Raw genomic sequence first — 25,070 nt, forward strand, 5'->3', positions numbered from 1 at the left:
ACAAAGAAAGTCATTGTATATATTTTATCCTCAAAGGGGATTTTCTTGATTCAAAGCATATTCAGATTTGTCATTGAAATGCCATTGCTTCTTATACATTTTTACACATTGATGCTATTTCTGGGTTTATTTCTTTTTTTTATATATGAAATGGTGGTGGTGTGCTTGTTGCAGCTATTTGATGGCACAGGACTTTTGAATGTCTCGTCATGACTTAGGAAATGGGTCACTGCAACCACTTCAATAAGGTCAATAACTTGGGATTCCAGTCAGTGGCAAGATGTGATTTGCAAACCCTCCAATGACTTAATGACTTGAAAAGCACAATGTTAGTTTGAAATGGTTTGTAGATTGAGCTCTGAAGCCATAGGTATGAAGAAAAAAAAGAGAAACTTGGTTATGTGCATATGTATATATGTAAATGTCTGTGTTTATAATACACAAAGTAATTTAAGGAATGCAAAAAAATCTAAATATTAGATTTTAATTTATATTGTGACAATTGAGTCTGTTATTTAAAAAAATAAATATTGAAAAAGATGTAGGAAGCTTTGTAGCTCTTTGTATCAATGTTTCCTAGTGGTCAGTTGGCACAAAACCCTGTAGTTGTCTAGGCATAAGTGCACTAGCCTACTAGCCTGTTTATTAGGTGGCTCAAAGGAGTTCTGGATCTTGTAATTTGAATTATACCACAAGATCTAAAATCTGTCAAACAATATTTTCTCAAATAAATATTGTTTAAAACGGTTGTTTGTTTTCAGTCTTAATCTAACATGCAGTTATAAAATGACAAGGTGGTTTGTGCAACCTGGGATTTATTTCGGAACTCACTGAACATAAGTCAAATCAGGTAAGACTGAACCGCCACCACTCATGCAATAACACATCATAGTTGATCCGTGTATCCGCTGGGAGAATTTGCAGCAAGTGTCTTTAAATAAAGAACTCCACAAATTGGAACTCCAATCTAGGATCTCAGTGGGCTGGAAAAAGCATTTAGCGTTCAAGTACTTTACTCTGGTAATCCTCAAATAACGAATATTACAGTGTGGGGAGAAAATGTGGCTCACAGATTTAAAAATATTAAGGATAGAAAAATGTAACTGAATGTTTATTACCAGAGCATTATTTACAATCTAAACTGCAAAGACAACATGCCAGTCAAACAATTGTGTCAACTGAGAACAATGAACATGTAGAGAGGTGATATCATGGACTATCCAGACACATACAAGAGTGGTAATCCTTCCAATTCCAGTTGTCTAGAGGATGCGATTTCAAAATAAGACATTGATACATTTAAATTCTGTTCATGCCACCAATAACCAAAATTTTTAAAATGAATTTCCTATTTGTCATCCGGTCAACATTAAGGTTTCTAGCAATAAGTATGATGGCAAGGCATTTGAAAATAAATTCAGGAGTAGTTCTAGGTAGTCCTTCCTTTCATTTTTGTAATGTGCTACAGTGTCAATGACCACAAAAGCTTGAATTGCAAAAGTTGTATGAAATGAGTCAGATATTATGCCTTCGAGAAGAGTTCTCACCTTTGTCACAATAGAATAAAACAATATAAAAACAATTAGATATTATTGAAAGTTCCACCACTAGCCAATTTTAAAATGTTTGCTTTCTCCTTACAGTTTTCCTGACCAAGTTGTAAGCTAAAAGCACTAACACAGTTACTCAACATGCTTTCTTATAAAGGTACAGAAATAATAGAGTCAGTTTCAAGAAGGCAAGTCATCCTTCAATAGTCCAGTGGTCAAAGTTCAATGAAGTCCAAAAAGATGTAGGATGTGGTCAGTGCCAAACACCTCTTCTAGTAGAACCGGTGTATAAACTGTTGACAGAGGAATAGCCTGGGCTAGATCAGCTCTATAGTAGAGACGCAAAGCCATTATCTGTGGAGTCCTGCTGGTCAGACTTGCGGGAGCTTTTGCTGGGGTTGGGCGTGGTTGAATACTTGGGTGGGTATCGGATAAAGAGACGGTCTTCCTCCTTCTTGATCCAACGTAGAAGCTTGGTTATTGCGTTAATGGCACGGGCCTTAGTCACCAACGGGCTGAAGCAAGTGTACAACTCAAATTTACTTGTGACCTACAGAGAAATGGACAGAGCATGCAATTAGTTGACTTAGCAGGTCCATTTCAACTATTATTAATTGTCTATTCATTTAGGTATGGACTGTATACTGCAATTCAGCTCTTAGTTACCAATGTTCTACATCATGACAAACTAAACCTTAAATATATAGGTTTCAAATTCCTTTAAATTACTGTTGTGTTCCATTGAGCCGAAAGGTATGCAACATGAACGCTAGCAACAATCCATCATAGCTCAAATACTGCAATGTAAACTCTGGAACAGAATGCAAGTTTGTGAGACCCTAGCCTCCAGACTAAAACAAGTTTCAGTCAATAGACCTGCCCATAGTAACACTACGTGTATATTCCCTGTGGGCGTGACATACCCAGGCCAGCAGGGTTTCCCTCTCTGCCACGTGGTAGATGAGCTTCAGGGGCCGGGAGGAGCTGTGGATGCGACCGTGCATGTAACGGTACAGGTCCAGCAGCCGCATCCTCTCCTCCTCCGTGCTGTAGGGAGCCTCCATCTCTGGGCTGAAATCAACAGCACATCAAACGTCTTAAACAAGGACAGGGCAAGACCTTAGACATTATGCCGTGTAAATGTGTGTTTCGAAAAATAAAACATGTTTGTTTCTCCCACTTTGATCATGCTGCTCTAACGTAAGTCAGACGGTTAGCCTTTCAATAACTCAGTTTGCAAGACAGCATTGGTGAGTATTTATCTTCCCTGTTTTATTAGATTTTGGAAGTTGGTTCTCACTGGTACAGCTGGTCTAATAAGAAACCCAAAGATGGCAATCAAGATAATTAAGAAATAATTGAAGTCATGAGAGTGATACAATCTTATCAGTATCATCATGGATATCTGATTCTGTAATGTTAATATGGCCATCATAAGCAATAGGCCTACTGGAGGCTACATGTGATCCAACCTGCTGAGGCACATATTTTGATGTACTACACACCACAGGAGGTTGGTGGCACCTTAATTGGGGAGGACGAGCTCCTGGTAATGGCTGGAGTGTAATCAGTGGAATGGTATCAAATACCCAGAACATGGCTGGAACAAAGCCATTCCATTCACTCTGTTCCAGCCATTATTATGAGCCCTCCTCCCCTCCTGTGCTACCTTTATTTAACTAGGCAATAAGAGCAAATTCTTATTTTCAATGATGGCCTAGGAACAGTGGGTTCACTGCCTGATCAGGGGCAGAACGACAGATTTGTACCTTATCAGCTCGGGGATTCGAACTTGCAACCTTCTCAGTTACGAGTCCAACGCTCTAACCACTAGGCTACGCTGCTGCCCCACATCTCCCCTTTGACATTACTTTTTGAGTAATTATGTTTGTAGGCTAATCTTTCTGCACATTAACACAGAAATGCAGAACCACTATTTAGTTAAAACATGCAAGAAAGTAGTAAAATGACTAAGACGTGAATAATTCATAATCATTCACTGGGTGAAGGTTACACAGGCACAATCAAAACATACCACCTACCTGGTGAACTGGGTGAGCTGCTTGTGGTTGTCTGGGACATCAAAGGGCTTGTACATGAAGTGCCTGAGGTCTGAGACACCCACCTGGCTCACGCTGTAGGAATGGGCATTGGCAATGAGCCCCAGAGAGCTCTGAGCCAGCATGGCCAACTCTATCCTCCTCTTACACTCTGCCACCGCATAAAAAGCCTCCTTATCCGTGGAGAGCAGCAGCAGACACACAGTGCATTCTGGGGGGTCCAGGTAGGAGATGTAGGCATAGAAGTAACAGTCAGGGTTAAAGAGAGGCAGGCAGATGGGAGTCCAGATCTCTCCAGCCTGGAAGGCAGAGGAGGCCCCAATGAGGTTGAGCAGCAGGTGGACATCAGCAGGCTCCAGCCTGGTGTCCTCAATCACCGTCTTCTCCTGGACAATGGTGAGCAGCTGGTTCTTGGCAATGAGGATGGAGAAGACCAGGTTTGGGGTGATGGCCTTCTGTAGGATCTGGCTGAGGGAGTCCCTGAGAAAGGAAGTCAGGGGCAAGCAGTGCACCGCTGCCAGCAGGAAGCTGGGGTCTGAGTCCACCAGGTTGAGGAGGCCATCCAGGATCTTCTCGGAGCCGGCCAGTAGTCGCCGCAGATCATAGTTCTTCTTGTGTTCGAAGATGCGTGTGATGCTGGCCTGGGTGAGCATGCTGATGATCTGGTAGTAGACGTACAGCAGCTCAGCACGCAGCTGCTGCTCTGACTGACGGCTGCTTGACACAGACACCAGCACCAGAGGACCCTTCTGCATGAACACCACCGTGTGCCCGTCTGAGGGAAGAGTAGAGGTAGAGACACAGGGAAACATCATGATGTAAAGCTGTACAGAAAGAGCCAAGTATGATACAAAAACACCTATAGTAACTTATTGTCATAGTCAACAATGTAAGGAAATTCTAGAAATGCTCACCTGAGTAGACAGAGCGGATCATGTTGTCACTACTCTGGACAAAGGACACCAGTGCCATCATGACTCCCATGGTGGACGACAGGGCCTCTTCACTGCCGTAGCGGGAGTAGATTGGTTTCCCTGCCTCACTCAGGACAAACACATGCTTCCTGTGCTGCCTCCAGCTCTCAGCCATCACGTCTTCATCACGGTAGGATGGGGGGCCTCTGGGGCGCCAGTCTCTGAAAGTGTAGAGGACATCCCCTTCACTCCCATATCTTGTTCCTCCAGTTTACCTCTGGCCAACATAGTGACCACAAACTCCCCTGAGTCATCCTGCACATTCTCAGCTGAAGATGAAGCCTCTTCTGGCACAGTCTCTGGTTGACCACCTGAACTGTTATGATATTCTGTCTTATTGCACTCATCAGTCTCTTCATCTTTTACCTGGTCAGGAGCCGGTTCTAGTTCCTGGTCAGGGACCGGTTCTAGTTCCTGGACAGGGGCCGATTCTAGTTCCTGATCAGGGGCCAGTTCTAGTTCCTGGGTCCCCTCCTCACCCATAGTATCTGATGGAGGTGGATTCTTAGGCTCCTCTAAAGTCACATTGGTGCCGTCATCTCCTCCCACTGGCCCAGCAGGCTCAGGAACTGTGTGATTTTCAGAGGGCAGAGCAGGAGTAAGATCAGCAGAACCTGAAAATCACACAAATGAACTCAGTAAAATAATTACAAACACTGCTGATCCCCCTACTTACTGAGTGGAGGCATGTCAAGATCAGCTGGATGTTATTAAAGATTAGCTAACTTTCATTATAGATTAGATATCACATGCTATTAGAAAGGCATTTCATTACCAGTTGACAGTGTGCGGTCAGAGGATGGATTCTCACTCTTTATCTCCTCCATCTCTCCCTTTTCTTGATTGTCATCTCTCTCCATGTTGACATCACAAACACTGTAAATCACAGAAAAGGAAGCATTCATTGGCATACTAGTCATTCATTTGATATTCAGTTAACAGTAACAGACATACTACAACAGCACACCACTAGCGTTCAAACTACGCAGCTAGCCACAAACTGGTAATGCAAGTAACTAATGCCTAGATAGACGGACAAGCCTAAAATGGGTCATTATGGAGTGTCAAAGGACATACAGAGTGAACAAAAAATGAGGAATACCTTCCTAATATTGAGTTGCGCACCCCATTTGCCCTCAGAACAGCCTAATTTAGTTAGGGCATGGACTCTACAAGGTGTCAAAAGCGTTCCATAGGGATGCTGGCACATGTTGACTCCAATGCTTCCCATAGTTGTGTGAAGTTGGCTGGATGTCCTTCAGGTGGTGGACCATTCTTGATACACACAGGAAACTGATGTGTGAAAAATCCAGCAGTGTTGCATAACATACCTGGTTCAAATGCACTTAAATATTTTGTCTTGCCAATTCACCCTCTGAATGGCACATATACACAATCCATGTCTCAAGCCTTAACCTGTCTCCTTCCCTTCATGTACACTGATGGAAGGTCATTGACACAGCATTGGTCAGTCTATGTCATGGTAAGTGCAGGTGTTCCTAATTTGTTGTACACGCAGTGTGTGTTTAGTTTTGGTAACAAACACTCACTGACTAGCATCTTGAGCAGATTAAAGCCCCTGCAGTAGGAACATATTTAAGTAACGTTAGCCGTTTGTTACTGGCAACATTAGCTTTTTTTTACTAGGCTTTGAACTTCAACTTAAAAACTAGCTAAATTAATTTCCTAAAACAGATGAAGCCAAAATGTATCGCTATAAAGACCAGAAAACATCACAGTTAACATTAGCTCTAAATTAAAATGCCTTTATCTAGCTAACTGGATTAATACGATTAGCAGGCAAAACAATTTTGGGCTAATGAGTTAACGTTACCAATCTAGTTATCTAACTAAAACTAAATAGAGTACCTAACTAGCTAGATGATTTAGATGTTATTGCAGGCTAAAGCTATCCTCACTACGTAACATCCAGCTAAATACATTCCAGTACTGTACTTCCCAACCCTCCAGTTTGCCGAACACAATAAAGCAGCCAGCTAGTTAACTATAGTAGCTTTAGCAAATAACTAACGTTATCAATGTAGCTACAATACTAACACAACTTGAAATAATGTAACAAACACATTTTACGTTTGGTTATTCCGTTGTTAAATCATCGGGGAAAGGTATAACTAACTGGTAAACAAGTTGTTTTTCCACTCACAACAGCACATCCATAATCCCAATGGTGACGGGATTCATTGTCCAATGATAATTTAGATGGAGCAAGTAATAAACCAATGAGGGGAGAAACTCCCTCTCCCACAGACAGGGTACGTTCCAGTGCGCTTTTTCGTTTTGTTTGTTGTTTGTTTACGATTCGTGCTGGTTGCCGTCAATGCGCAGCCATGTGCAGACACGATTCCCTAAACCTAGACCAAAAAATATACTTTCAGATTTGACACAGAGGATTCTATTCCCCACCAAAAGGTAGCTAACTGTACCAAGAGCTAGCTATATGAGATACTGGTTATCTCATTATAATAGTACGGTTATTTGAATTGAAAAGTGTTTCGTGACATAACAGTAAAGCAAGTATTATTGCATCTGTGACTGAAAGTTTCCTCCTCAATCTGTTTGACGAATGGGGTGATTTGAAACAGTCAGCGCATCACCCGTTGGCTAGCTGTTACGCGTTTAGCCCCTGTTCATATAGCTAGCTATAGTAAACCTCAGTGGTTTGGACAGTTACTCGGCCTTGGTTATATTAACTAACGTTAGCTAGTTGGTTTAGATAAAATATGTTTTTTGACAAACCACACATTTTGGGTGTTGTTTTATAAAATGGAAGAGCCCTGGGATTTCGAGTTTTTATCCCGCATTGTGGACGGGTTTGTTTCGTTTCTTTCCGAATTTGTTGACGACTGGCTGGCTAATGATATGAGAGTGTCAATATTCAAGATATTGTTTAGTTGGCTCGTTGTCAGTCTCATTGCCATCCATTTCGCTTGGAAATTTTACGGAAACACTGTGAACGATATGTATTACCGACAAGGTAAGTGCTAAACTAGATAGTTATTCATATTCGAATATTTGCCACCATCATCACTTTTAGTTCTATAACGTCAGTTAGCTATGTCTGAAAGTCATGCTGCCATGAAGTGCTAGCTAGCTAACTTGTATTGCTTTCTAACGTTTAGGTACTGGTGGAAAGAATGGAGGCACACCTGACACTGCACCTCACAGGAGCGGATGGTAGGTGTCCAAGCATCCATGTCTCCCTCCAGGTACCCCCAAATACTGACTGTTATTCTCCCCAGTCACTATACAGTCTCGTTTATAGGTGTGGACCTTTCCATGTCTCATCAGTGAATGGTTGTGATAATGTTTCTATCTGTCAGGGAGAGTGCGGCAGGAGACAACCTCAAGACACATCGTGAGTGACAGACAGGACATAAGTTGGACTACATACAATTTTCTCTCTGTCTTATCAGAAAGGGTTGCTGAGTAGACACAGACTTGCTAATGTTGTGCCTTTACAAATGGACTGGAGTTCATTGATGAGGTGGGCCTGTGGACGCTTCCTTTGAGCTGAAGTTTCTCCTTGTTGGTTGTCATGACGATATAACGATATAAACACCATGTAATATGCTAAAATATTATCTCTTATGCCATGTCTTTTTTAATCTCATATCTTCTTAAATTTAGCTCCTGGGCCATGTAAAATTGTACCTCCTTTTATTGGTGAGACATTCAAATATCCATCTGGCTCCATATCCACTGACTGATATAGATTTACATGAAATGTTATTCTAAACAGAATCTGGAGAGACTCAACAACTGTATGCTGTGAGAGTTATGGGTTGGTGTGACTGCAGTAATGTTCATAACATAATGTATGAGTAAGGAGCTGTTCAGAGAGATGGTTTCTGTTTTTATTTTTGCTGGAGCAAGGCTACTGTGGAGAGAGTGGTCAGAGAGAGCGGTCTTACATCAAACAGCAGATTTCCTCAAATTCATATTTCTTATTCTTGACAGCATGAGCCCTCAATGACTGTCTTTTGATTGTTATGAAAATATAAAACAGTGAAGACTGGGGTGCGTTCAGTTTGATTGATCATTTGCTACATTGTTTATCTGTTTGTACTAAATGACACGTTTCCCCAAAACGTTATTGAACAGATGTTGCGGTAGGTTTGCTCTGTTTCGTGGGTCTGACAGGTTGATGCTTGAAGAAAGTGAGTGACGTATTTAAAGGTAAGCGGCCATGCTGACAACCTTCCACAACCCAACCCCTCCCCATTTTTAACTGGCCATTTAGAACAGCACCGTTTCCATTTGATTGAATGTTGGAGTATATTTGTTTTGTATTGAACGCAGCCCTGTCTTCTGATTGCTGTGAAAATATTAAACAGTGAAGGCCAATAATGCTTTTTATTGTCTCAGGTACAGGTTGGTACCTGTAGCAGTCCAATGGAGTAGGCACATTGATTGTACATTTTATGTTATGGTCTTGTGCAGTTGATTGGTACATAAATCATTTTGTTTAAAATTCTAATTTCCTAATGTTTTTTATTTCATTGTCTAAAACGATGTCTAGCACACAACTTAGTCCAGCAGATAGGTGACATAATTCTTCCATTTTATGATACAAGTATCAAACTTGGTACACTAATACTAGATACTTTAAGGAACATTTTAATGTTTTTTGCAGTCCGGGGAGCTTGTCAGTCAACCGTGGTGGCTATTTTTAATAAAATGGCTACCTGTTAGAAGAAAATAGAGTAAAATCATTCCAAACAATATCAAAATAACTAATTTATCTACCCACTATATTACCCCAGATATAGACAAATCTGATCATAAAGTACTCTTAAGACCTTAATAGGGGTCATATTGAGGTCACTTTGACCATAGTCCAGCAGCTATGTAAAAAAATGATAGAGCCACCAAATTGCACACATTGCTACGGCATGTCTAAATAACTATTTTTGTAGTGCCATCGCAGATTTGGTCAATTACACCACCCTGGCGTCATTTCCAATATGGCCACTGAAAAATAGGCTAAGAAATCCAAGATAGGGAATTAGTTGGATAGATGTCACCAAGGGTATAATTCAATTCATTTAGACAAGAAGTTTCTGATTTTTGCAATGTTATGAAGATGAAAAAAGGCTGCTCTTGAAATATTTTTGACACGTTCATCGAAGGCGATATCAGGGTCCAGAGTAACGCCAAGGTCCTTCAGTTTTATTTGAGATGACTGTATAACCATCTAGATTTACTCTGCTCCGGTCAGAGAGCAAGGAGACAGAGCCAAAGTTCACATACTTATTATGGACTTGTGGTTGGACATGGTAAAGTTGGATTTGTGTGTGGTTCTGAAACAAAGGAGAGACAAGTATAATGTAAAAAGGTAAAAAGGATGATTATATTAAACAAGGAAAAGTATTACGTAACTAAAATATAGAAGGAAATAAGAAATGTACTTTTAACACAACTGGAAAGAAACTTGAGTAACGGCTTGAAGGGCTCATTCACACCTTCAGTTTGTATTTAAATCCTATCAGGGCAGTCCTGATAATTAGTGACAAGTGTGTGGCATTGAGAAAGAGTCAATAGGTGAAAATCAACTTGGTTGATTAAAGTCATCTGTAGTATTAGAGACGAACATCCAAAGTGAGAGGGATAACTGGACCCAAAATCTGTCTTCTCCAGCAGGTGTTTTTCATTTTTTCTCTCTGGCCAAGCAAGGCATTTTTGTATGGAGATCAATGAGTGTCGAATTTGGTCAACAAAATTCACCAGAGTATAATAGGTTAAATCTGCAATGGCACTATAGCTAGACATCTTTGTTTAGACTTTTACTAAGTGTAAAAACTGAAAGGTCTCATAATGGGTTACCTGTCTCTCTCTGCTGGACATAATGCATTCCTATGTAGTTTTACCTAAAGTGATGTGTACAGGGTGGGTCTTTTTTAATTGACAAAACATATCATTGCAATCAGTAGACTTCAGGGAATTCTCAAATGACTTTCTAGAGTGTTTTCATGTAAAACTATTGGAACTAGTCATGGAAAAATTAATTTGACATGTTTTCACCACAAGTTTAAAGGATAAGTATATATGGCGTATGTGAGCCATTTTGTGTTTTCCAAACCCTCTCAAACATTTGAAACCATCATTGGGCTGTAAGTACCATTTTCATTTTATGGCGACATGTCCAAGTGAATCCTGTCCAATATGGCCCCATGCAGCTGGTTAGTGGTCATATGGGAAATGGCAGCCAGTGGGTTAATGTACCAAATCTAATGGCACTATAGCCAAGAATAACATAGACATGCCCCAGCTGTGAAATTTCTTGGCTCTATCAACAAGTTCAAAATGTCATTGGACTATGGTCAAAATGACCTCAATATGACCCCATTGAAGGTCTTAAGAGTATGTTATTGTCTATGTTATTTGTGGGGTTTATTTAGTGGGTAGATAACATTAAAGTCATTTACATATTATTTGACTTTACCCTATTTTCATCTGATAGGAAATCAAAATGGCAGCCATTTTATTAGACTGCATCCAATCTTCAAAACTGTTCCTTAAGGTATCTAGTATTAGTGTACTATGTCTGATACTTGTATCATAAATTGGAACATTCTTGGGTATATTTGGTTATCCGCTGGACTAACTGCTCTGTACAGAAACAATTTCTTCACAAATAACACAAAAGTACACTATTTACTGTATTTATTCTTATAGACATAACTGACTGCTGCTTTTTAAATTAAATATGGATCTCCAAAAGGGCTTGCTGGAAAGAATATCATGGGCATGGTCAGTTTTGAAAAGCTGCTCTCTGAATATACTCAGTCTGCTCTGTATGGATTCATACTGAAATGTGTAATTGACAGCTTTCATGCCCTTGTCTTCATCAACGACCAGACACAACTATGGGGATTGGTGGGATGAGCAGCATGTGCACATCCATCACATTGGTACCTGTTAACCCTGGTAAGAGCAGCCGCTGCCCACCAGACAGGCGTGAAAAGAAGGTGAAGGAATCATTGTTGACGAGGAAGCCATCAGGGTCGAGCCCCTGTGCTCGTGCTTCTTTGCCAAGCCCCGCGTCTGTGACTGCCCCTGCTGCCTCAGTTGGCCCGTCCTGACCATCGGTCCCACCACTCAGGAACAGGGGACCCTTCGGAGGGAGCTCCATGCCTGCCAGCTCAAGCCCTACTCTCAGGGCCAGCTCCTGGTTCCGCCCACCACACCCCTTGCCTGTCAACTGCACAGTGGGCTCTCCCCCAGCCAGCAGACAGGTGGCTCCCCAGCCCTCCCCACGCCCCTCACCAAGCACCTGCATAGCACGGCACAAGTCCCAGCTTTCCACGCCTGTCTCGGGCCCCAGCTTCAGAATCTCAGCAGGCAACTCAGGAGGAGGCTCGTCACGGGAGCAGGCAAAGCGAGCCAGTAGACCATAAAGGCGAGAGACAGACTGTACGTTCCCGCACACCCCTGGCGACAGCACAACTGGACGGAATCCGAGCTCCCGCGCACGTCTCCCTGCGCATTCCAGAGCAATGCTATTGGAGCCAATCACAGCATTGAGAACATGTGCCGCCCTGTCTGACTGCTCTCCAGACTCCTCCCATCGGGGAGCTGAGCGTCCAAGCACCTCTTTCACCGAGACAGGGAGAGAGGAGGACAGCCCGTAACGTTCAAGGATCGACCAAATCTCCTCAGGCCACACCTCAGTCCACACTGTGGGGCCACTGGCTATCAAGTCCAGGGGATCTCCAATTACGTCAGACAGAACCAGGGCCACCACCTGTTATAAAATGTTAACAGGACATTTTTATTTGACCAAATACAACCAGAATGTAAAGCTAATGTGCAAGAAGTTCAGGTCTTTGGGTAAAAGTTCTATAATGAGCTAGTACAGTTGTGCTCTTACCTGAGCAGGGTGAGCGCAGTGTGCAAGTCCTCCTCCTTTCAAAATTGACAGGGCACGGCGTACAGAGTTAAGCTCCTGAATGGTGGCACCAGCACCAGCCAGTCTGCGTGTTACATCCTGTTTCTCTTGAAGAGAGATTGGTGGGACTGGTGCAGGCAAGAGTGCAGAGCCTCCTCCTACACACACAAGGTATGTACATATTTATGGACAACCTGTAGCTTCAGTGATTCAAATTGAGTAATGACTAGTTTGTGTGACATAGTTACATGATTTAATAGTTTGGTATCAGTTTACCTGAGATGAGTACAAGCAACATGTCATTCTCTGTTAGTGTGCTGACCAGCTCCTTGATACATTCGGCTGCCCTCTGGGCATCAGCATCTGGCAGGTTGTGTTTAGCCCCCTCCATCACTGTGATGTGACTTCCATCCTTCAACAACATCTGGCTGTGGTGGAAGTAAAACAGATGAAGAATTAATTGACCAACCAAACCCATCCCACCCACAAACAATCTGGTTCTAGTGTGAGTTGCTTACTCTTTCCCATGCTGCCGTATTGTCTCCTGAATCCCGTGTGGCACACTGATCACTCCTCTCACCAAGTGGTCCCCCACTATCCTCTCTGCCTCGGCAGCCATGCCAAGCACAGCTTTGCCAAAGCCTACCAAGTGAAGGTTGTTCTTTAGCGTAAAGCTGCGTCCATTCACTAGGAGGGTGTCTCCTGTACGCTCCAGACCCCGCCGCATCACAATGTCTGGTTGCACAGCTTCGATAGCCGTAGCAAACACCTCCCGTGCTCGCATGTCCAGTGACATTCTGCAAACTATGGCTCGCCTCACCCCCACAGGGGCCAGTAAAGATAAAGGGCGATACAGGGACACAACACAAGCCATCAGGCTGTCCTTGCAGGGAGCACCTAGCGGACAGGAGAGAAAAGGCAAAAAACATGTTTCTCGATCACAGGATGTACTGTAAATTATGACCACCCCTTTGCTGTTTCTGCTGTTATGATTTTACTGGTCATTTACCAAAAGGAGGACACCCAAGAGAATCGAGATAGGTCAACTTTGTCACTTGCCTTGAGATGCCCACCAAACATGTCGGATAACCCCATAGTCTCTGCATTTAGTTGACAAGTCATTGACTGAATCCTACAGAGGTTGCCTACCTGTACACCGGGTATGGTGAACCTCTGGATTTCCTCTGTGCTCCGTGTGCAAGCTGTGTATTGCAGAGTCGGGATCAGCACTAAGGCAGTGTGGCAAAATCTGGACAGAGCTCAACTCAAGTTGAATGTGTACCCTATGTGTAATGATTGACTCAAGCCTGACCATAGGGCAGGAAAAGTGAGCAGTCTGCGTGTTTGTCTTTTTAGATGTACAAATCAGCTACTACCCAGGGTCAAAACACACAGCAGTATTCAATTTGAGCAACTAGGTATTAAAAAGATTGACTGGAATGAGGATAGGTCCACCTTGTGGCAGGGTGGATGAGTGCTGAATATTCAAACCTCACTCACATACAGCTAACTGCCAAAATAACATTTCTTAATAGGGCGTTGGGCCACACAAGCCACCAGAACAACTTCAATGCACCTTGGCAGATTCTACAAATGTCTGGAAATCGTTGGAGGGATGCGGCACCATTCTTCCATGAGAAATTCCATCATTTGGTGTTTTGTTGACGGTGGAAAACGCTGTCTTAGCGCCGCTCCAGAATCTCCCATAATTGGGTTGAGATCTGGTGACTTGACACATACATACATCCTTTAAACCTGATTATGTTTATTTTGAGACCCCCCTTAAAGTAAATGATGGGAAACTGGACATTTTTGTTTGTTTGTTTTACATTACCCTAAGCATGGGATGTTAATTGCTTAATTAACTAATGGGAAACCACACCTGTGTGGAAGCACCTGCTTTCAATATACTTTGTATCCCTCATTAACTCAAGTGTTTCATTTATTTTGGCTATTACTTGTATGTCACTAACGTCAAGATGGGAAGCACAGTACACAATTTATTTTCCATGTGCTTATCACCTGTCGTGGTAATGTGATGGGGAGGCAAATGTCTCTCAATGACAACTACCACCACTAAAAAAAAAGACATTTCTAGGTAGCCATTTAAACCATGTTCTCGGAACTACACGTTTTCAGTGTATCTGAAAATGATTGGATAGGTATTATGGGAATACCCCACCCTGCCCTCTGATTTGATATGTTGATTTTGCCCTGGGGTGTATTCAGTTGCAAAGCGTTTTGTCTTAAATGCTTCCATTGCTCTAAAGTGGAGTGAAGTCCCCGGGTTTCCTTCAAACTTCTTTTAGACATATTTGTTTTAAGAGGAAGACTGCGGAACTACAACTCGTGTTTAACAAAACATAACTAGTTTATTGTCAGCGGTTTCTGTTGCAAATCGTTTTGCAATCGGCGTAATGAATATACCCCAGGGCTAGGGGTCGATTTACATAACCCAATGACTTCAAACCCACCTGCATTGCTACTTCGGTTACTCTTGTCTTGACAGTCAGAGCACGTATTATTGTATGACTGATAAGTAGTTACAATTATTGTAGATGTGAGAATTTCACTGCTCTATTTTTGTCTGTATTCAAAAGCGTTATGATTGCGTCTTCCTTGTTTATAGTCTGTGCTCTAATGGTTGTGTGCAAAACATGAACTGACTGTACCGCGATAGTTTTTGTATATCGCGAGAGTTAATACGCGTGTCTGTGGAACTTGCGGGTAGCCGACGTATGGAAGGCGGTGCTTTTACACGACTCGTGTAACAAGTGTACCAGGAGGTCTTTCTTTACAGTTTTTGAAACACACAGTTCTATTTTTTTTTCTTCAAATAGTAAAGCTCCTATTTTAAAACCACATAAATAGATGATCAGATAATAGATTCAAGTAGAAAACGAGGGTCTGCGCCCCCTCAAAGAGCCCATCATGAAGCTGACGGACAATGTGCTGCGGAGCTTCAGGGTTGCAAAGGTTTTCCGAGAAAATTCAGACAAAATCAACTGTTTTGATTTCTGCTCAAACGGCGAAACCATTATTTCTAGCAGCGACGAAGACTCCCTGGTTTTATACGATTGCCAGGAGGGAAAGTAAGACATGCATTGAATTCATATTACTCGACAGTTTGTTCCCGGAGCTGCCTGTTAGGGTAGGCCGACCCCTGTACTGTAACTAAGATCTGCTCCGTTAGTACTAGTGAGGCCTACTGCTGTATGCAAATTCCTCGGGCTCGAGTTAAGACACGATCGAGAGCGGATGCAGGTCTGGGTTGTTAGCTTGGTAACAAAACTATCAGTTGTATTTAATCTTATTTACCACACGCGTGTAGTTTGTATATTGTGGAGGTAGAATACATAACAATATTTAACAATTGTATGTGCTAGTCGAGGTTAGCACTATACGTTGCTGTTTTAACCGCCCGTATTATGATTGTTATTGGGATTTCAGAGGCTGTTGGCTTTGCTAGAAGTTTCTGTGCCAGCAATCTAACATGGTTAGATTGCACCATCCTGTGCTGGTCCAGACCCAAGCGGACCCTCTACAGTAACAAGTATGGAGTGGATCTGATCAGGTACACACATGCAGCCAACACCGTGGTCTACAGCTCCAACAAAATTGATGGTATGTTAGTCAGGCGATTTGTGATCAGTTGGCTTATATCTGTCGATAAGCAGTTGTCCATGTAACTCTGGCCTGGCACATTTCAGGAGTGTAATATTGTATGTATATAGAAGATTGTTCATGGGGATTTCCTGACAGGGCCTGACCACGTTAATCTCAGCCTGGGGCGGCCATGCTCACCCTGGTCTGAGGTAGTTGTTTGTACAGTTTGAGGGTCCGTGATTCTGCCCGATAAAGGAGCTAACTGTACATGCCACTGCCTTGCCTAGGGTGGTGTCTACTCATCCGACCTGCCCAGTGCCCATCGCCTCCAGGATCGGAAGCTCTACTTGCTCTCTAGTTGTCTATGGTGATGAATGGGAATGCTATGCTGTCTTCGGCACATAACCCCATGCCTTTATGATAATTGCAGACACTATCCGGTACCTCTCCCTCTATGACAACAAGTACATCCGGTATTTCCCCGGACACAACAAAAGGTGAGGATTGAGACGAGAAACCCTGAGGGGTAGTTTAGGCTACATTACTGTACTATTACGTGAGTATTGTTGTTGTTTTTAACAGAGTTTGGGTTTATTTTATTTTTACAGGGACAGTGCACATTAATCAACGTTTCGGTAAAAATGCCAGTTTTAGCCAGCCGGCTAATTTTCAACCGCAGTCTCTAGGCAGGTTATTAAAAACAATTACACTATAGACAATCATTGAGCAGTGAGTACACGCAGAGCAACATAGGACAAGCAAGACATAGCATACAGACAGAGCAACATAGGACAAGCAAGACGTAGCATACAGACAGAGCAACATAGAACAAAAAGCAGCAAGACAAAATTCATAAAAGCAACAAAGTGTTTCCACACCTCACAAGCTACAGACAACATGGAAATCGGCAATACACCACTAGGGATTATGATCACAAGACATCGTGTTTCTCTCAAGGTAGATGTTTCTATACCTTTAACATGAATGTTTCAGAGTGATGGCGCTCTCCATGTCCCCTGTGGATGACACGTTTATCTCAGGATCTTTAGACAAGACTATGGGACCTGCGGTCTCTGTTCCCTTACTCACTAGGTCTTAGAGGTTGACACAGCAAAATGACGTTGCCATGAAGCGGGACTGCAGATATTGCGATGGACGAGATGCACATCTTTGCTTTCACAGTCACACACAGTATCTGCACATGTGCATGAGTTCACTTCACACTTTTTACAATGTGGTAGCCACGGGACCAAAACAGCAGAGAAGTTGAGCCTTGCGCTTCAAAGCTGTTTGCTTTCTACGTCATATCGCAGAGTCTACCTTGACCACTCCTTGACATTGCAGATCAATTGACTCTAGATCAGGGATGTAAACTTGCCACTTTATGTGATATTCACCTTTTTGATCTCAATAGGTCATCCATGGGAATATTGTAGATCCGTTAAAGAAAGTGCATATATCACCATTGAGCTATAAAAGAGGCACAAACAAATCTTCTCCCTGGGAGAATCTCAATTGCATACTCCTCGCGTCCTCTCCTTGCCTCCTTCTCAAAACCATTGGAGAAGGTTAGAGGGGTGGGACCTCTGGATATCTCATCCAATGGACTTTTAGGAGAGAGAACGCACGGAGTATACAATTGAGATTCATTAACGTTACCTTCTCTGGCGGCTGTGTCATCACGCACTCCACGCAACAAACTTTATTCCCGGCTGGAAAATTTGGAATGTGACCTGTGTTCGAAATGATGCTGAGGTTATAGTTGATAAGAAGCTAATTATAGTTGCACGTATGTTTCAATAGCACAAATTACACACACAGTTATTAACGTTATCTAGATACGTTAGTATTTAAGCTGGCAACTGAACATTACCACCCACCAATTTTTTAAATGTATTATTTCACCTTTATTTAACCAGGTAGGCCAGTTGAGAGTTAAAATTGCGACCTGGACATGATAGAGCAAAGCAGTGCAAGAGTTACACATGGAATAAGCAAACCTACAGTCAATAACACAATAGAAAATACCTAGGATAGGATAAACCAATCCTTCTCACCCCCCCCCTAAATGATTTAGATGCACTATTGTAAAGTGGCTGTTCCACTGATGTCAGAAGGTGAATTCACCAATTTGTAAGTCGCTCTGGATAAGAGCGTCTGCTAAATGACTTAAATGTAAAATGTATGTAAATGAAAAGTCTATATACAGTGTGTGCAAATGTAGTAAGTTTAGGGAGGTAAGGCAATAAATAACCCCATAGTGGTGAAATAATTACAATTTAGCAATTAAACACTGGATAGATGTGCAGAAGACGAATGTGCAAGTAGAGATTCTGGGGTGCAAAGGAGCAAAAAAATTATAATAACATGGGGATGAGTTAGTTGGGTGGGCTATTTACAGATAATAATGGGGTATGTTTCTCATATCGAAATGAATGACTGAACACAGAATGAATCCGTACGCATCCTACAAATAGAATCTCAGAGCGTGATGTCAAATATATATCAGAATGAGTGCTGCATCCAATAATATCACGTGTGACAGCGGTGAGCAGCCAGCTGCATCTCCCTAACCAGACATTAGTCTACTCAACTGCTTCTCTCCAGCCCTGGTGGGAGGATATAGTGACAAAGGGGGCGGTTGAAATGAGTGAGGGGCACAATTTTTGGTGCTACTTGCATTGGAAATGTATTGAATTCTGCTTCTAACACGCTATACCACAATAAACACAGGTCAAATGACGAGACTCTGACCATTGAGTGATTTTGAAGTGACAGGTCGGTGTGAAATCTGTAGTTCATCTATGCTGCACTGTATCAGCACATTAGACAGCTTCCTACACACTAAAGCAAGGCCGTTGTGGTAATAATATAGGCTAATGGGGCGGCAGGTAGCCTAGTGGTTGGGCCAGTAACCGGAGGGTTTTAGGATTGAATCCCTGAGCTGACAAGGTAAAAATCTGTCGTTCTGCCCCTGAACAAGGCAGTTAACCCACTGTTCCGCGGGCGCCGATGTCGATTAAAGCAGCCCCCCGCACCTCTCTGATTCAGAGAGGTGTGGGGTTGGGTTAAATGCGGAAGACACACTTCAGTTGAATAAGTTCAGTTGGACAACTGACTAGGTACTAGAGGTCGATCGATTATGATTTTTGATTATATGCAACGCAGGACAAGCTAGTTAACCTAGTAATATCTTCAACCATGTGTAGTTAACTAGTGATTATGTTAAGATTGCTTGTTTTTTATTAGGTAAGTTTAATGCTAGCTAGCAACTTACCTTGGCTCATTGCTGCACTCGTATAACAGGTGGTCAACCTGCCACGCAGTTTCCTTGTGGATTGCAATGTAATCGGCGTCCAAAAATGTCGACTACTGATTGTTATGAAAACTTGAAATCGGCCAACCTCTACTAGATACCCCCCTTTCCCTACAAGATAGATGGGCTGTTTGTAATAGGTGAATTACCCTATATGAATGCAGCCGTACACAACGCTGTCTTACCAAAATAATGCAAACTAAATGCTGAAAGTAGTAGCCTTGTTATTCATGCATACAAACACATACTATATAGCAGTCGAACGCTAGCAGAACAAAGCAGCGGTATCAAGTAGACCAAGTAAACAAAATATTTGATCGATAAAGGAATGACGCCATCTATATTTAGGCTCGTTGCGTTACCGTTGGAGATCCAGAGAACCAGAATGCAGTGAGCTGCAGCCATGCTCAAATAGGCCTAAAGGCCTGGTTCAGACTTTGACAATCATGCCACTCATGAGTACAGCAACATGTTGTGATATGGCACAATACACTTCTGTGGATTACATTCGAACCCTGTAATCATTTATGTAATGCCAGCCCACCATAAACATGTTTCCAGAGTATTGAGATTGTACAAATATGTACTTGTTATTCCCTGAAAATATTCAAATTATATGCACAAAATAAGTCCTTTTTGGAGGCTTGCCAGTTTGCATCCCTGTTCTAGATGTAGTGTTGCGCTGGATTAAATGTATTCCCTGTGACTGTCTCTGTCACTACCAGGACCTGATGCACCTCCAGGGGAAGCCAGTTTGCTCCTTTGATCCTGAGGGTCTGATTTTTGCTGCTGTTGTGAACTCTGAAATGGTCAAATTGTACGACCTGCGATCCTTTTACAAGGTAACAGCAGTTTTCAGGGCTTTCTGTTTTATAGTTGTATGCGTATTGAGAGCTGTGAATGCAGGTCAGTGGTAGATGGTTGTCTTCAGAGTAACTGTTCTTGTTGGCTTCTCTATAGGGTCCTTTTGCTACCTTCAAGCCACAGTACGACCGTACATGTGAGTTGACAGAACTCAAGTTCAGCAAAGATGGGAAGCTCATCCTTGTCTCAACCAATGGGGGTGCTCTCCGCCTCCTCGATGCCTTCAAGGGCGCTGTGATGCATTCCTTTGGGGTGAGAGATAATACGCATTCATGCGGACACTTAAAACCTAGACGGACTCTGTTAGATACTTCATGCAAAGACTCTTGAACTGACATACATTTCACAACAAGAGCAAGTTACTCAAGAAGTAAATGATAGGCCTATACTTATAGACACTCCTCTATCCTACAGGGCTACAACAACAGTAAAGCTGTGACGCTGGAGGCCTCCACTCCTGACTCTCAGTTTATTATGATCGTGAGGTAACAGGCTCTATGTTCTGTAAAGTAAGACATGAAAGTTCCAATTGTCTTCTTATTCTACCATTGAACAATTTGGTAGTCGTTATTTGAAACTGCTAATTTCACCTAACCTGGAAACATTACACACACTAAAACAGTAGTTAAGCTTCCTCTTGTTTTTCCGTGGTCTGACACTGGTTGTGTCTCAGGCTCTGAGGATGGGAAGATCCACATGTGGAATGCAGAGAGTGGGATGAAGGTAGCTGGTCTGGATGGGAAGATCCACATGTGGAATGCAGAGAGTGGGATGAAGGTAGCTGTTCTGGATGGGAAGATCCACATGTGGAATGCAGAGAGTGGGATGAAGGTAGCTGGTCTGGATGGGAAGATCCACATGTGGAATGCAGAGAGTGGGATGAAGGTAGCTGTTCTGGATGGGAAGCACACGGGTCCGTCACCTGCCTTCAGTTCAACCCCAAATTCATGACTTTTTCTAGTGCTTGTTCAAACATGGTAAGAAAACACACAATCTCACATACAGAATGCTCAGTAAATCTGTTTTGTCCTCTGCAGGCATTCTGGCTCCCCACTATTGATGATTGATTGAGAGAGCGAGATGCTATGGAAGCCACAGGCAACGTGAGATCCCATTTAAAACCAGCAGGCGTCAGCACATCCAGCTCTTTGTGTGTGTGTGTTGCCAATTCAAGTTGATTGTAAATATGTAGAACTTCAGGAATATAAATTGTCAGATTTTTGTGTTCTTTTTATACTTGTAACATTAAATGTAATTTTTTTAACAAGTGTTGGACTTCTATGTGTGTCTTCCTAATCAGTTTGTTTACCTACACCCAGTCAGTGAACCACACGGCATCATTAGCACTAGCAGGCTAGTCTAACCTAGTCTAGGACAGCTGGGGTGTATTTGTTCAGACCTTTGCAAAACGTTTTGCAACAGACTTTACTCCAAACTGAAATTGTTTTAGCAAGAAAAGAGTTTCAATTGGACAAATTTGGATATGTCCCTACCCGTTTGGTTCCTAGTGAATACACCTCTGGTTTATAATGTACTACCACAGTGCATTCCTAGGCAGTGTAGCCTAGTGGTTAGAGCATTGGACTAGTAACCGAAAGGTTGCAATCACCGAGCTGACAAGGTAAAAAATCTGTCGTTCTGCCCCTGAACAGGCAGTTAACCCACTGTTCCTAGGCCGTCATTGAAAATAAGAATTTGTTCTTAACTGACTTGCCTAGTAAAATAAAAAATAAATATGAAGTTTGTAGACTTGTCTCAACTGACAGGTTAATATCAACAGGAGGGTGTGTTCAGTGTGTCTATGCCTAACCTCTGTTAACACAATCTTAGGGTCAAAGATTATCTGTTATATTGACAAGATTGTCGCATGACCGCTCTAACAATGGAAATACACATCCTCAAAAATGTAAGGCATGCGGGACGATGCGAGGTCAGGTGGGACCATTTTAGCCAATGAAAGGGCAGACGTTGCCGAAATGCAATGTGCATCCACTTATTTCTTTCGTAACAACCTAACAATTATTATGAAACGTATATTGAAGAAGCTTCACCGAGGCACATGTGCAATTACATTTGTTGTGGAACAAATTAGAATTCCTCTGGTTTTATTTTCGTGGGAAGATTTTGGACGGAGTAAACCCTTTTCCTCTGACGACAAATAGCTCTTCCCGAACCCCTCAATACTTGCCCAGCCACTCAAAGAACAGTGCACATTACTGAAGTTATGGATAAATTATGACAAGGCAAGCAGGAACATGGGCATGATTGACCAACCAAGTCATGCAGGGATCCCTTGCAAAAGAGACGGGTCTCAATGGGATTCCCTGTCTAAATAAAGGTTAACATGCATTTAATGAAGATGGAAATACGTCAAGGCATAAGGTGTGAATCAACAAGTAAGCACGCCTCCACAGTTTAATTCACCCTCTTGTGATAAAACCACAATATTTACTTAACTGCATTACCACTGTCTTCTTGGAAAGGAGCATGTCTAACCCTGAACAAGGTCAATTGGCAGCAATACTCTGAAACCTGCTGCTTGAAGTCACAGATGACAATTTAGTTAAAGTTATGTGCAACAAACTCGGAAGAGGTGATTGAAGCAGTCATTCTATTCTTGGAAAGTGAGAAATTACAATTTTCAATGAATGCAAAAAGGCGCTTGAGGTTCCTAATTTTAGAATTGCATTAGAGGTAATGGTAGTCTGAGGCATTTCAGGGAATTCAAACGTAGAGTTCTTGAAATAGATTCTAACAGTGGGCCAGTTTCTCAGAATATTGAATTAGGATGAAAATGTTCCAGTGTTTTTATTACTGTGTCCCTAATTAAATGTTGTCAACCAGTTACAGTGATAGTAGCTCACTACAACCCAGTTATCTTCACAAAAAGATACATCTAGTCCATGAAGTACATGCTCTCAATGTTTCTAAGAAAAATATACTGTCAACAAAATTTGTCATAGTCTACAGTGGATTATATTACATCTACATTCTTATAGTTTGGTTTCGTTTTGACTTTTGTTTGATATGCCAACACAGAATCCTTCCTGGCTCGTTCAAGAGACAAGCGTGTGCAAATTTGCTAGACTAGTGGAGGATGTCTAGTTAAATCCTAATTGCATGCACAAAATGTCCAGAAAAAAAGTTAACAATTATGGGAAAACAGAATCCAATTGATGAACAGGATTTCACTCAACACGAGTGTTTTGATCTGGATTAAAAACATTTAAAAAACTGTTCCCTGGATATACAGTAATAGCACATAAACTGGGATTGAATGCAGTTGATACTCATTGTGCAAGAAGCATGGGATTGATGTATGATCTGAATTATTTTCGGTATTCACAGGGGCCATATAGATTTTTTACCAAGGTCTTTGGTCTAATTCACCATCTCATTCTCTTAGATAAACTAAAATGCTTGGGTTTGCACAAACGCCCTGGAATTGTTTTTCTGAGTAATAATTGAAATCAGAGTTAAAAAAGAAGCCATTAAGTTCAATCACTTGATGCTGCTAGGTTCAATACTTGGACCATTGTTATTCTTCATTGTTGGTAACTGCATTAACACAAATGTTCCCTTTTGACAGACTGTTTTTTTTTAACCTTTATTCTACTAGGCAAGTCAGTTAAGAACAAATTCTTATTTTCAATGACAGCCTAGGAACAGTGGGTTAACTGCCTTGTTCAGGGGCAGAACGACAGATTTGTACCTTGTCAGCTCGGGGATATGAACTTGCAACCTTTCGGTTACTAGACCAACGCTCTAACCACTAGGCTACCCTGCCGCCCCTGTGTGCCGTACACGTCCATTAAACACATATCTCTGCAGTCTTTGTCAATAGTCTTCAGTCCTCCATTTACTTATCTCCACCACTGAACAGTGCACCAAATTACAATCAAATATTGTTGAAAACAGTTTAACAGAAATGTCACTTGGTCAGGGGCTCAGGTGAGTGTGGTTTTAAGGTTTTCCGGTCACTAGTTTGTCTCTTAAGCAGACCCTGGTGGGCTGGGGGTGGGGAGGAAGATGGACAGGCTGGACAGTCAGTATCAGCTCAATTTGGGAGAGAGGGGATTAGGTTGCCACTCTGAACACACATGATCCTGCTGTAGTTACGCTAGCTGTGTCCTAGTCATGCTGTCAAACTCACTCAGACCAGTGTTTAGTCATACCAGCTTTATTTGTGCAGTTATTGCTGGAGGTTATTGTGTGTCTTTTTTTGGCTGGGCTAAATCTCCATCATCTGCTCTGGTACTTGGCTTGTGTCACGATCGTAGTATGATGCGGACCAAAATGCGGCGTGGTTTGTGTTCATCTTGATATTTAATGACGAAAACACTGAAACACACTATACAAAACAATAAACAAATAACGGCCGTGAAGCTAAATGAGAACTGTGATGACGCAAGCAATCAACATAGACAATCACCCACAAACAAACAGTGAAACCCAGGCTACCTAAGTATGATTCTCAATCAGAGACAACTAATGACACCTGCCTCTGATTGAGAACCATACTAGGCCGAAACATACAAATCCCCAAATCATAGAAAAACAAACATAGACTGCCCACCCCAACTCACGCCCTGACCATACTAAATAAATACAAAACAAAGGAAATAAAGGTCAGAACGTGACAGCTTGGCTCTACCGTCTCTGTCTCTCAACCCCCTTCCCCCCTACAGCACACGACGGGTGGGACATACTTTGTGCTGAACTGCCATGTTTCTGGTTCTCCTTGTGACGCCAGAACTTGGGGAGTCCTTGGCCAGGGCAAGGGGTGGAGCT

At 42.2% G+C, this 25,070-nt stretch overlaps 3 protein-coding genes across 15 annotated transcripts; 1 reads left to right on the top strand and 2 right to left on the bottom strand.

The window, feature by feature from the left end:
• Window positions 1-798: 798 nt before the first annotated feature.
• LOC135540264 (vacuolar fusion protein MON1 homolog B-like) lies at window positions 799-6,813 on the bottom strand. The gene is given in 7 exon segments (XM_064966812.1): window positions 799-2,100; window positions 2,474-2,621; window positions 3,593-4,385; window positions 4,525-4,722; window positions 4,725-5,198; window positions 5,360-5,460; window positions 6,749-6,813. Coding segments are annotated over 7 exon segments (1,974 nt in total). The 5' UTR covers window positions 6,787-6,813; the 3' UTR covers window positions 799-1,878.
• Window positions 6,814-7,005: 192 nt separating this feature from the next.
• Window positions 7,006-21,546, top strand: LOC135540268 (WD repeat-containing protein 82-like). Of its 13 annotated transcripts, none has more exons than XR_010455728.1 (8): window positions 15,197-15,585; window positions 15,944-16,117; window positions 16,530-16,596; window positions 20,141-20,257; window positions 20,376-20,531; window positions 20,694-20,764; window positions 20,953-21,192; window positions 21,317-21,546. XR_010455728.1 is itself a non-coding variant. In XM_064966819.1 (7 exons), exons 4-7 carry the CDS (start codon window positions 20,147-20,149, stop codon window positions 21,348-21,350), a joined length of 372 nt encoding a protein of 123 aa, XP_064822891.1. In that variant the 5' UTR covers window positions 12,574-12,664; window positions 16,020-16,117; window positions 16,530-16,596; window positions 20,141-20,146; the 3' UTR covers window positions 21,351-21,546. The 13 variants fall into 13 exon arrangements, 9 of the variants coding, with proteins under 9 accessions (XP_064822891.1, XP_064822894.1, XP_064822896.1 ...); XR_010455729.1 differs by having other exon boundaries at window positions 20,953-21,164; XM_064966819.1 differs by lacking the exons at window positions 15,197-15,585; window positions 20,953-21,192 and adding an exon at window positions 12,574-12,664 and having other exon boundaries at window positions 16,020-16,117.
• On the bottom strand, window positions 11,252-13,823 carry LOC135540266 (glycerate kinase-like). The gene is made up of 5 exons (XM_064966813.1): window positions 13,643-13,823; window positions 13,012-13,390; window positions 12,770-12,921; window positions 12,476-12,651; window positions 11,252-12,349 (listed from the first exon to the last, which is right to left on the bottom strand). The coding sequence occupies exons 1-5, from the start codon at window positions 13,806-13,808 to the stop codon at window positions 11,453-11,455; spliced, it is 1,770 nt and encodes a 589-aa protein (XP_064822885.1). The 5' UTR covers window positions 13,809-13,823; the 3' UTR covers window positions 11,252-11,452.
• Window positions 21,547-25,070: the final 3,524 nt, after the last annotated feature.

This window comes from Oncorhynchus masou, chromosome 5 (assembly GCF_036934945.1).
Source record: "Oncorhynchus masou masou isolate Uvic2021 chromosome 5, UVic_Omas_1.1, whole genome shotgun sequence".
Classification (NCBI taxonomy): domain Eukaryota; kingdom Metazoa; phylum Chordata; class Actinopteri; order Salmoniformes; family Salmonidae; genus Oncorhynchus; species Oncorhynchus masou.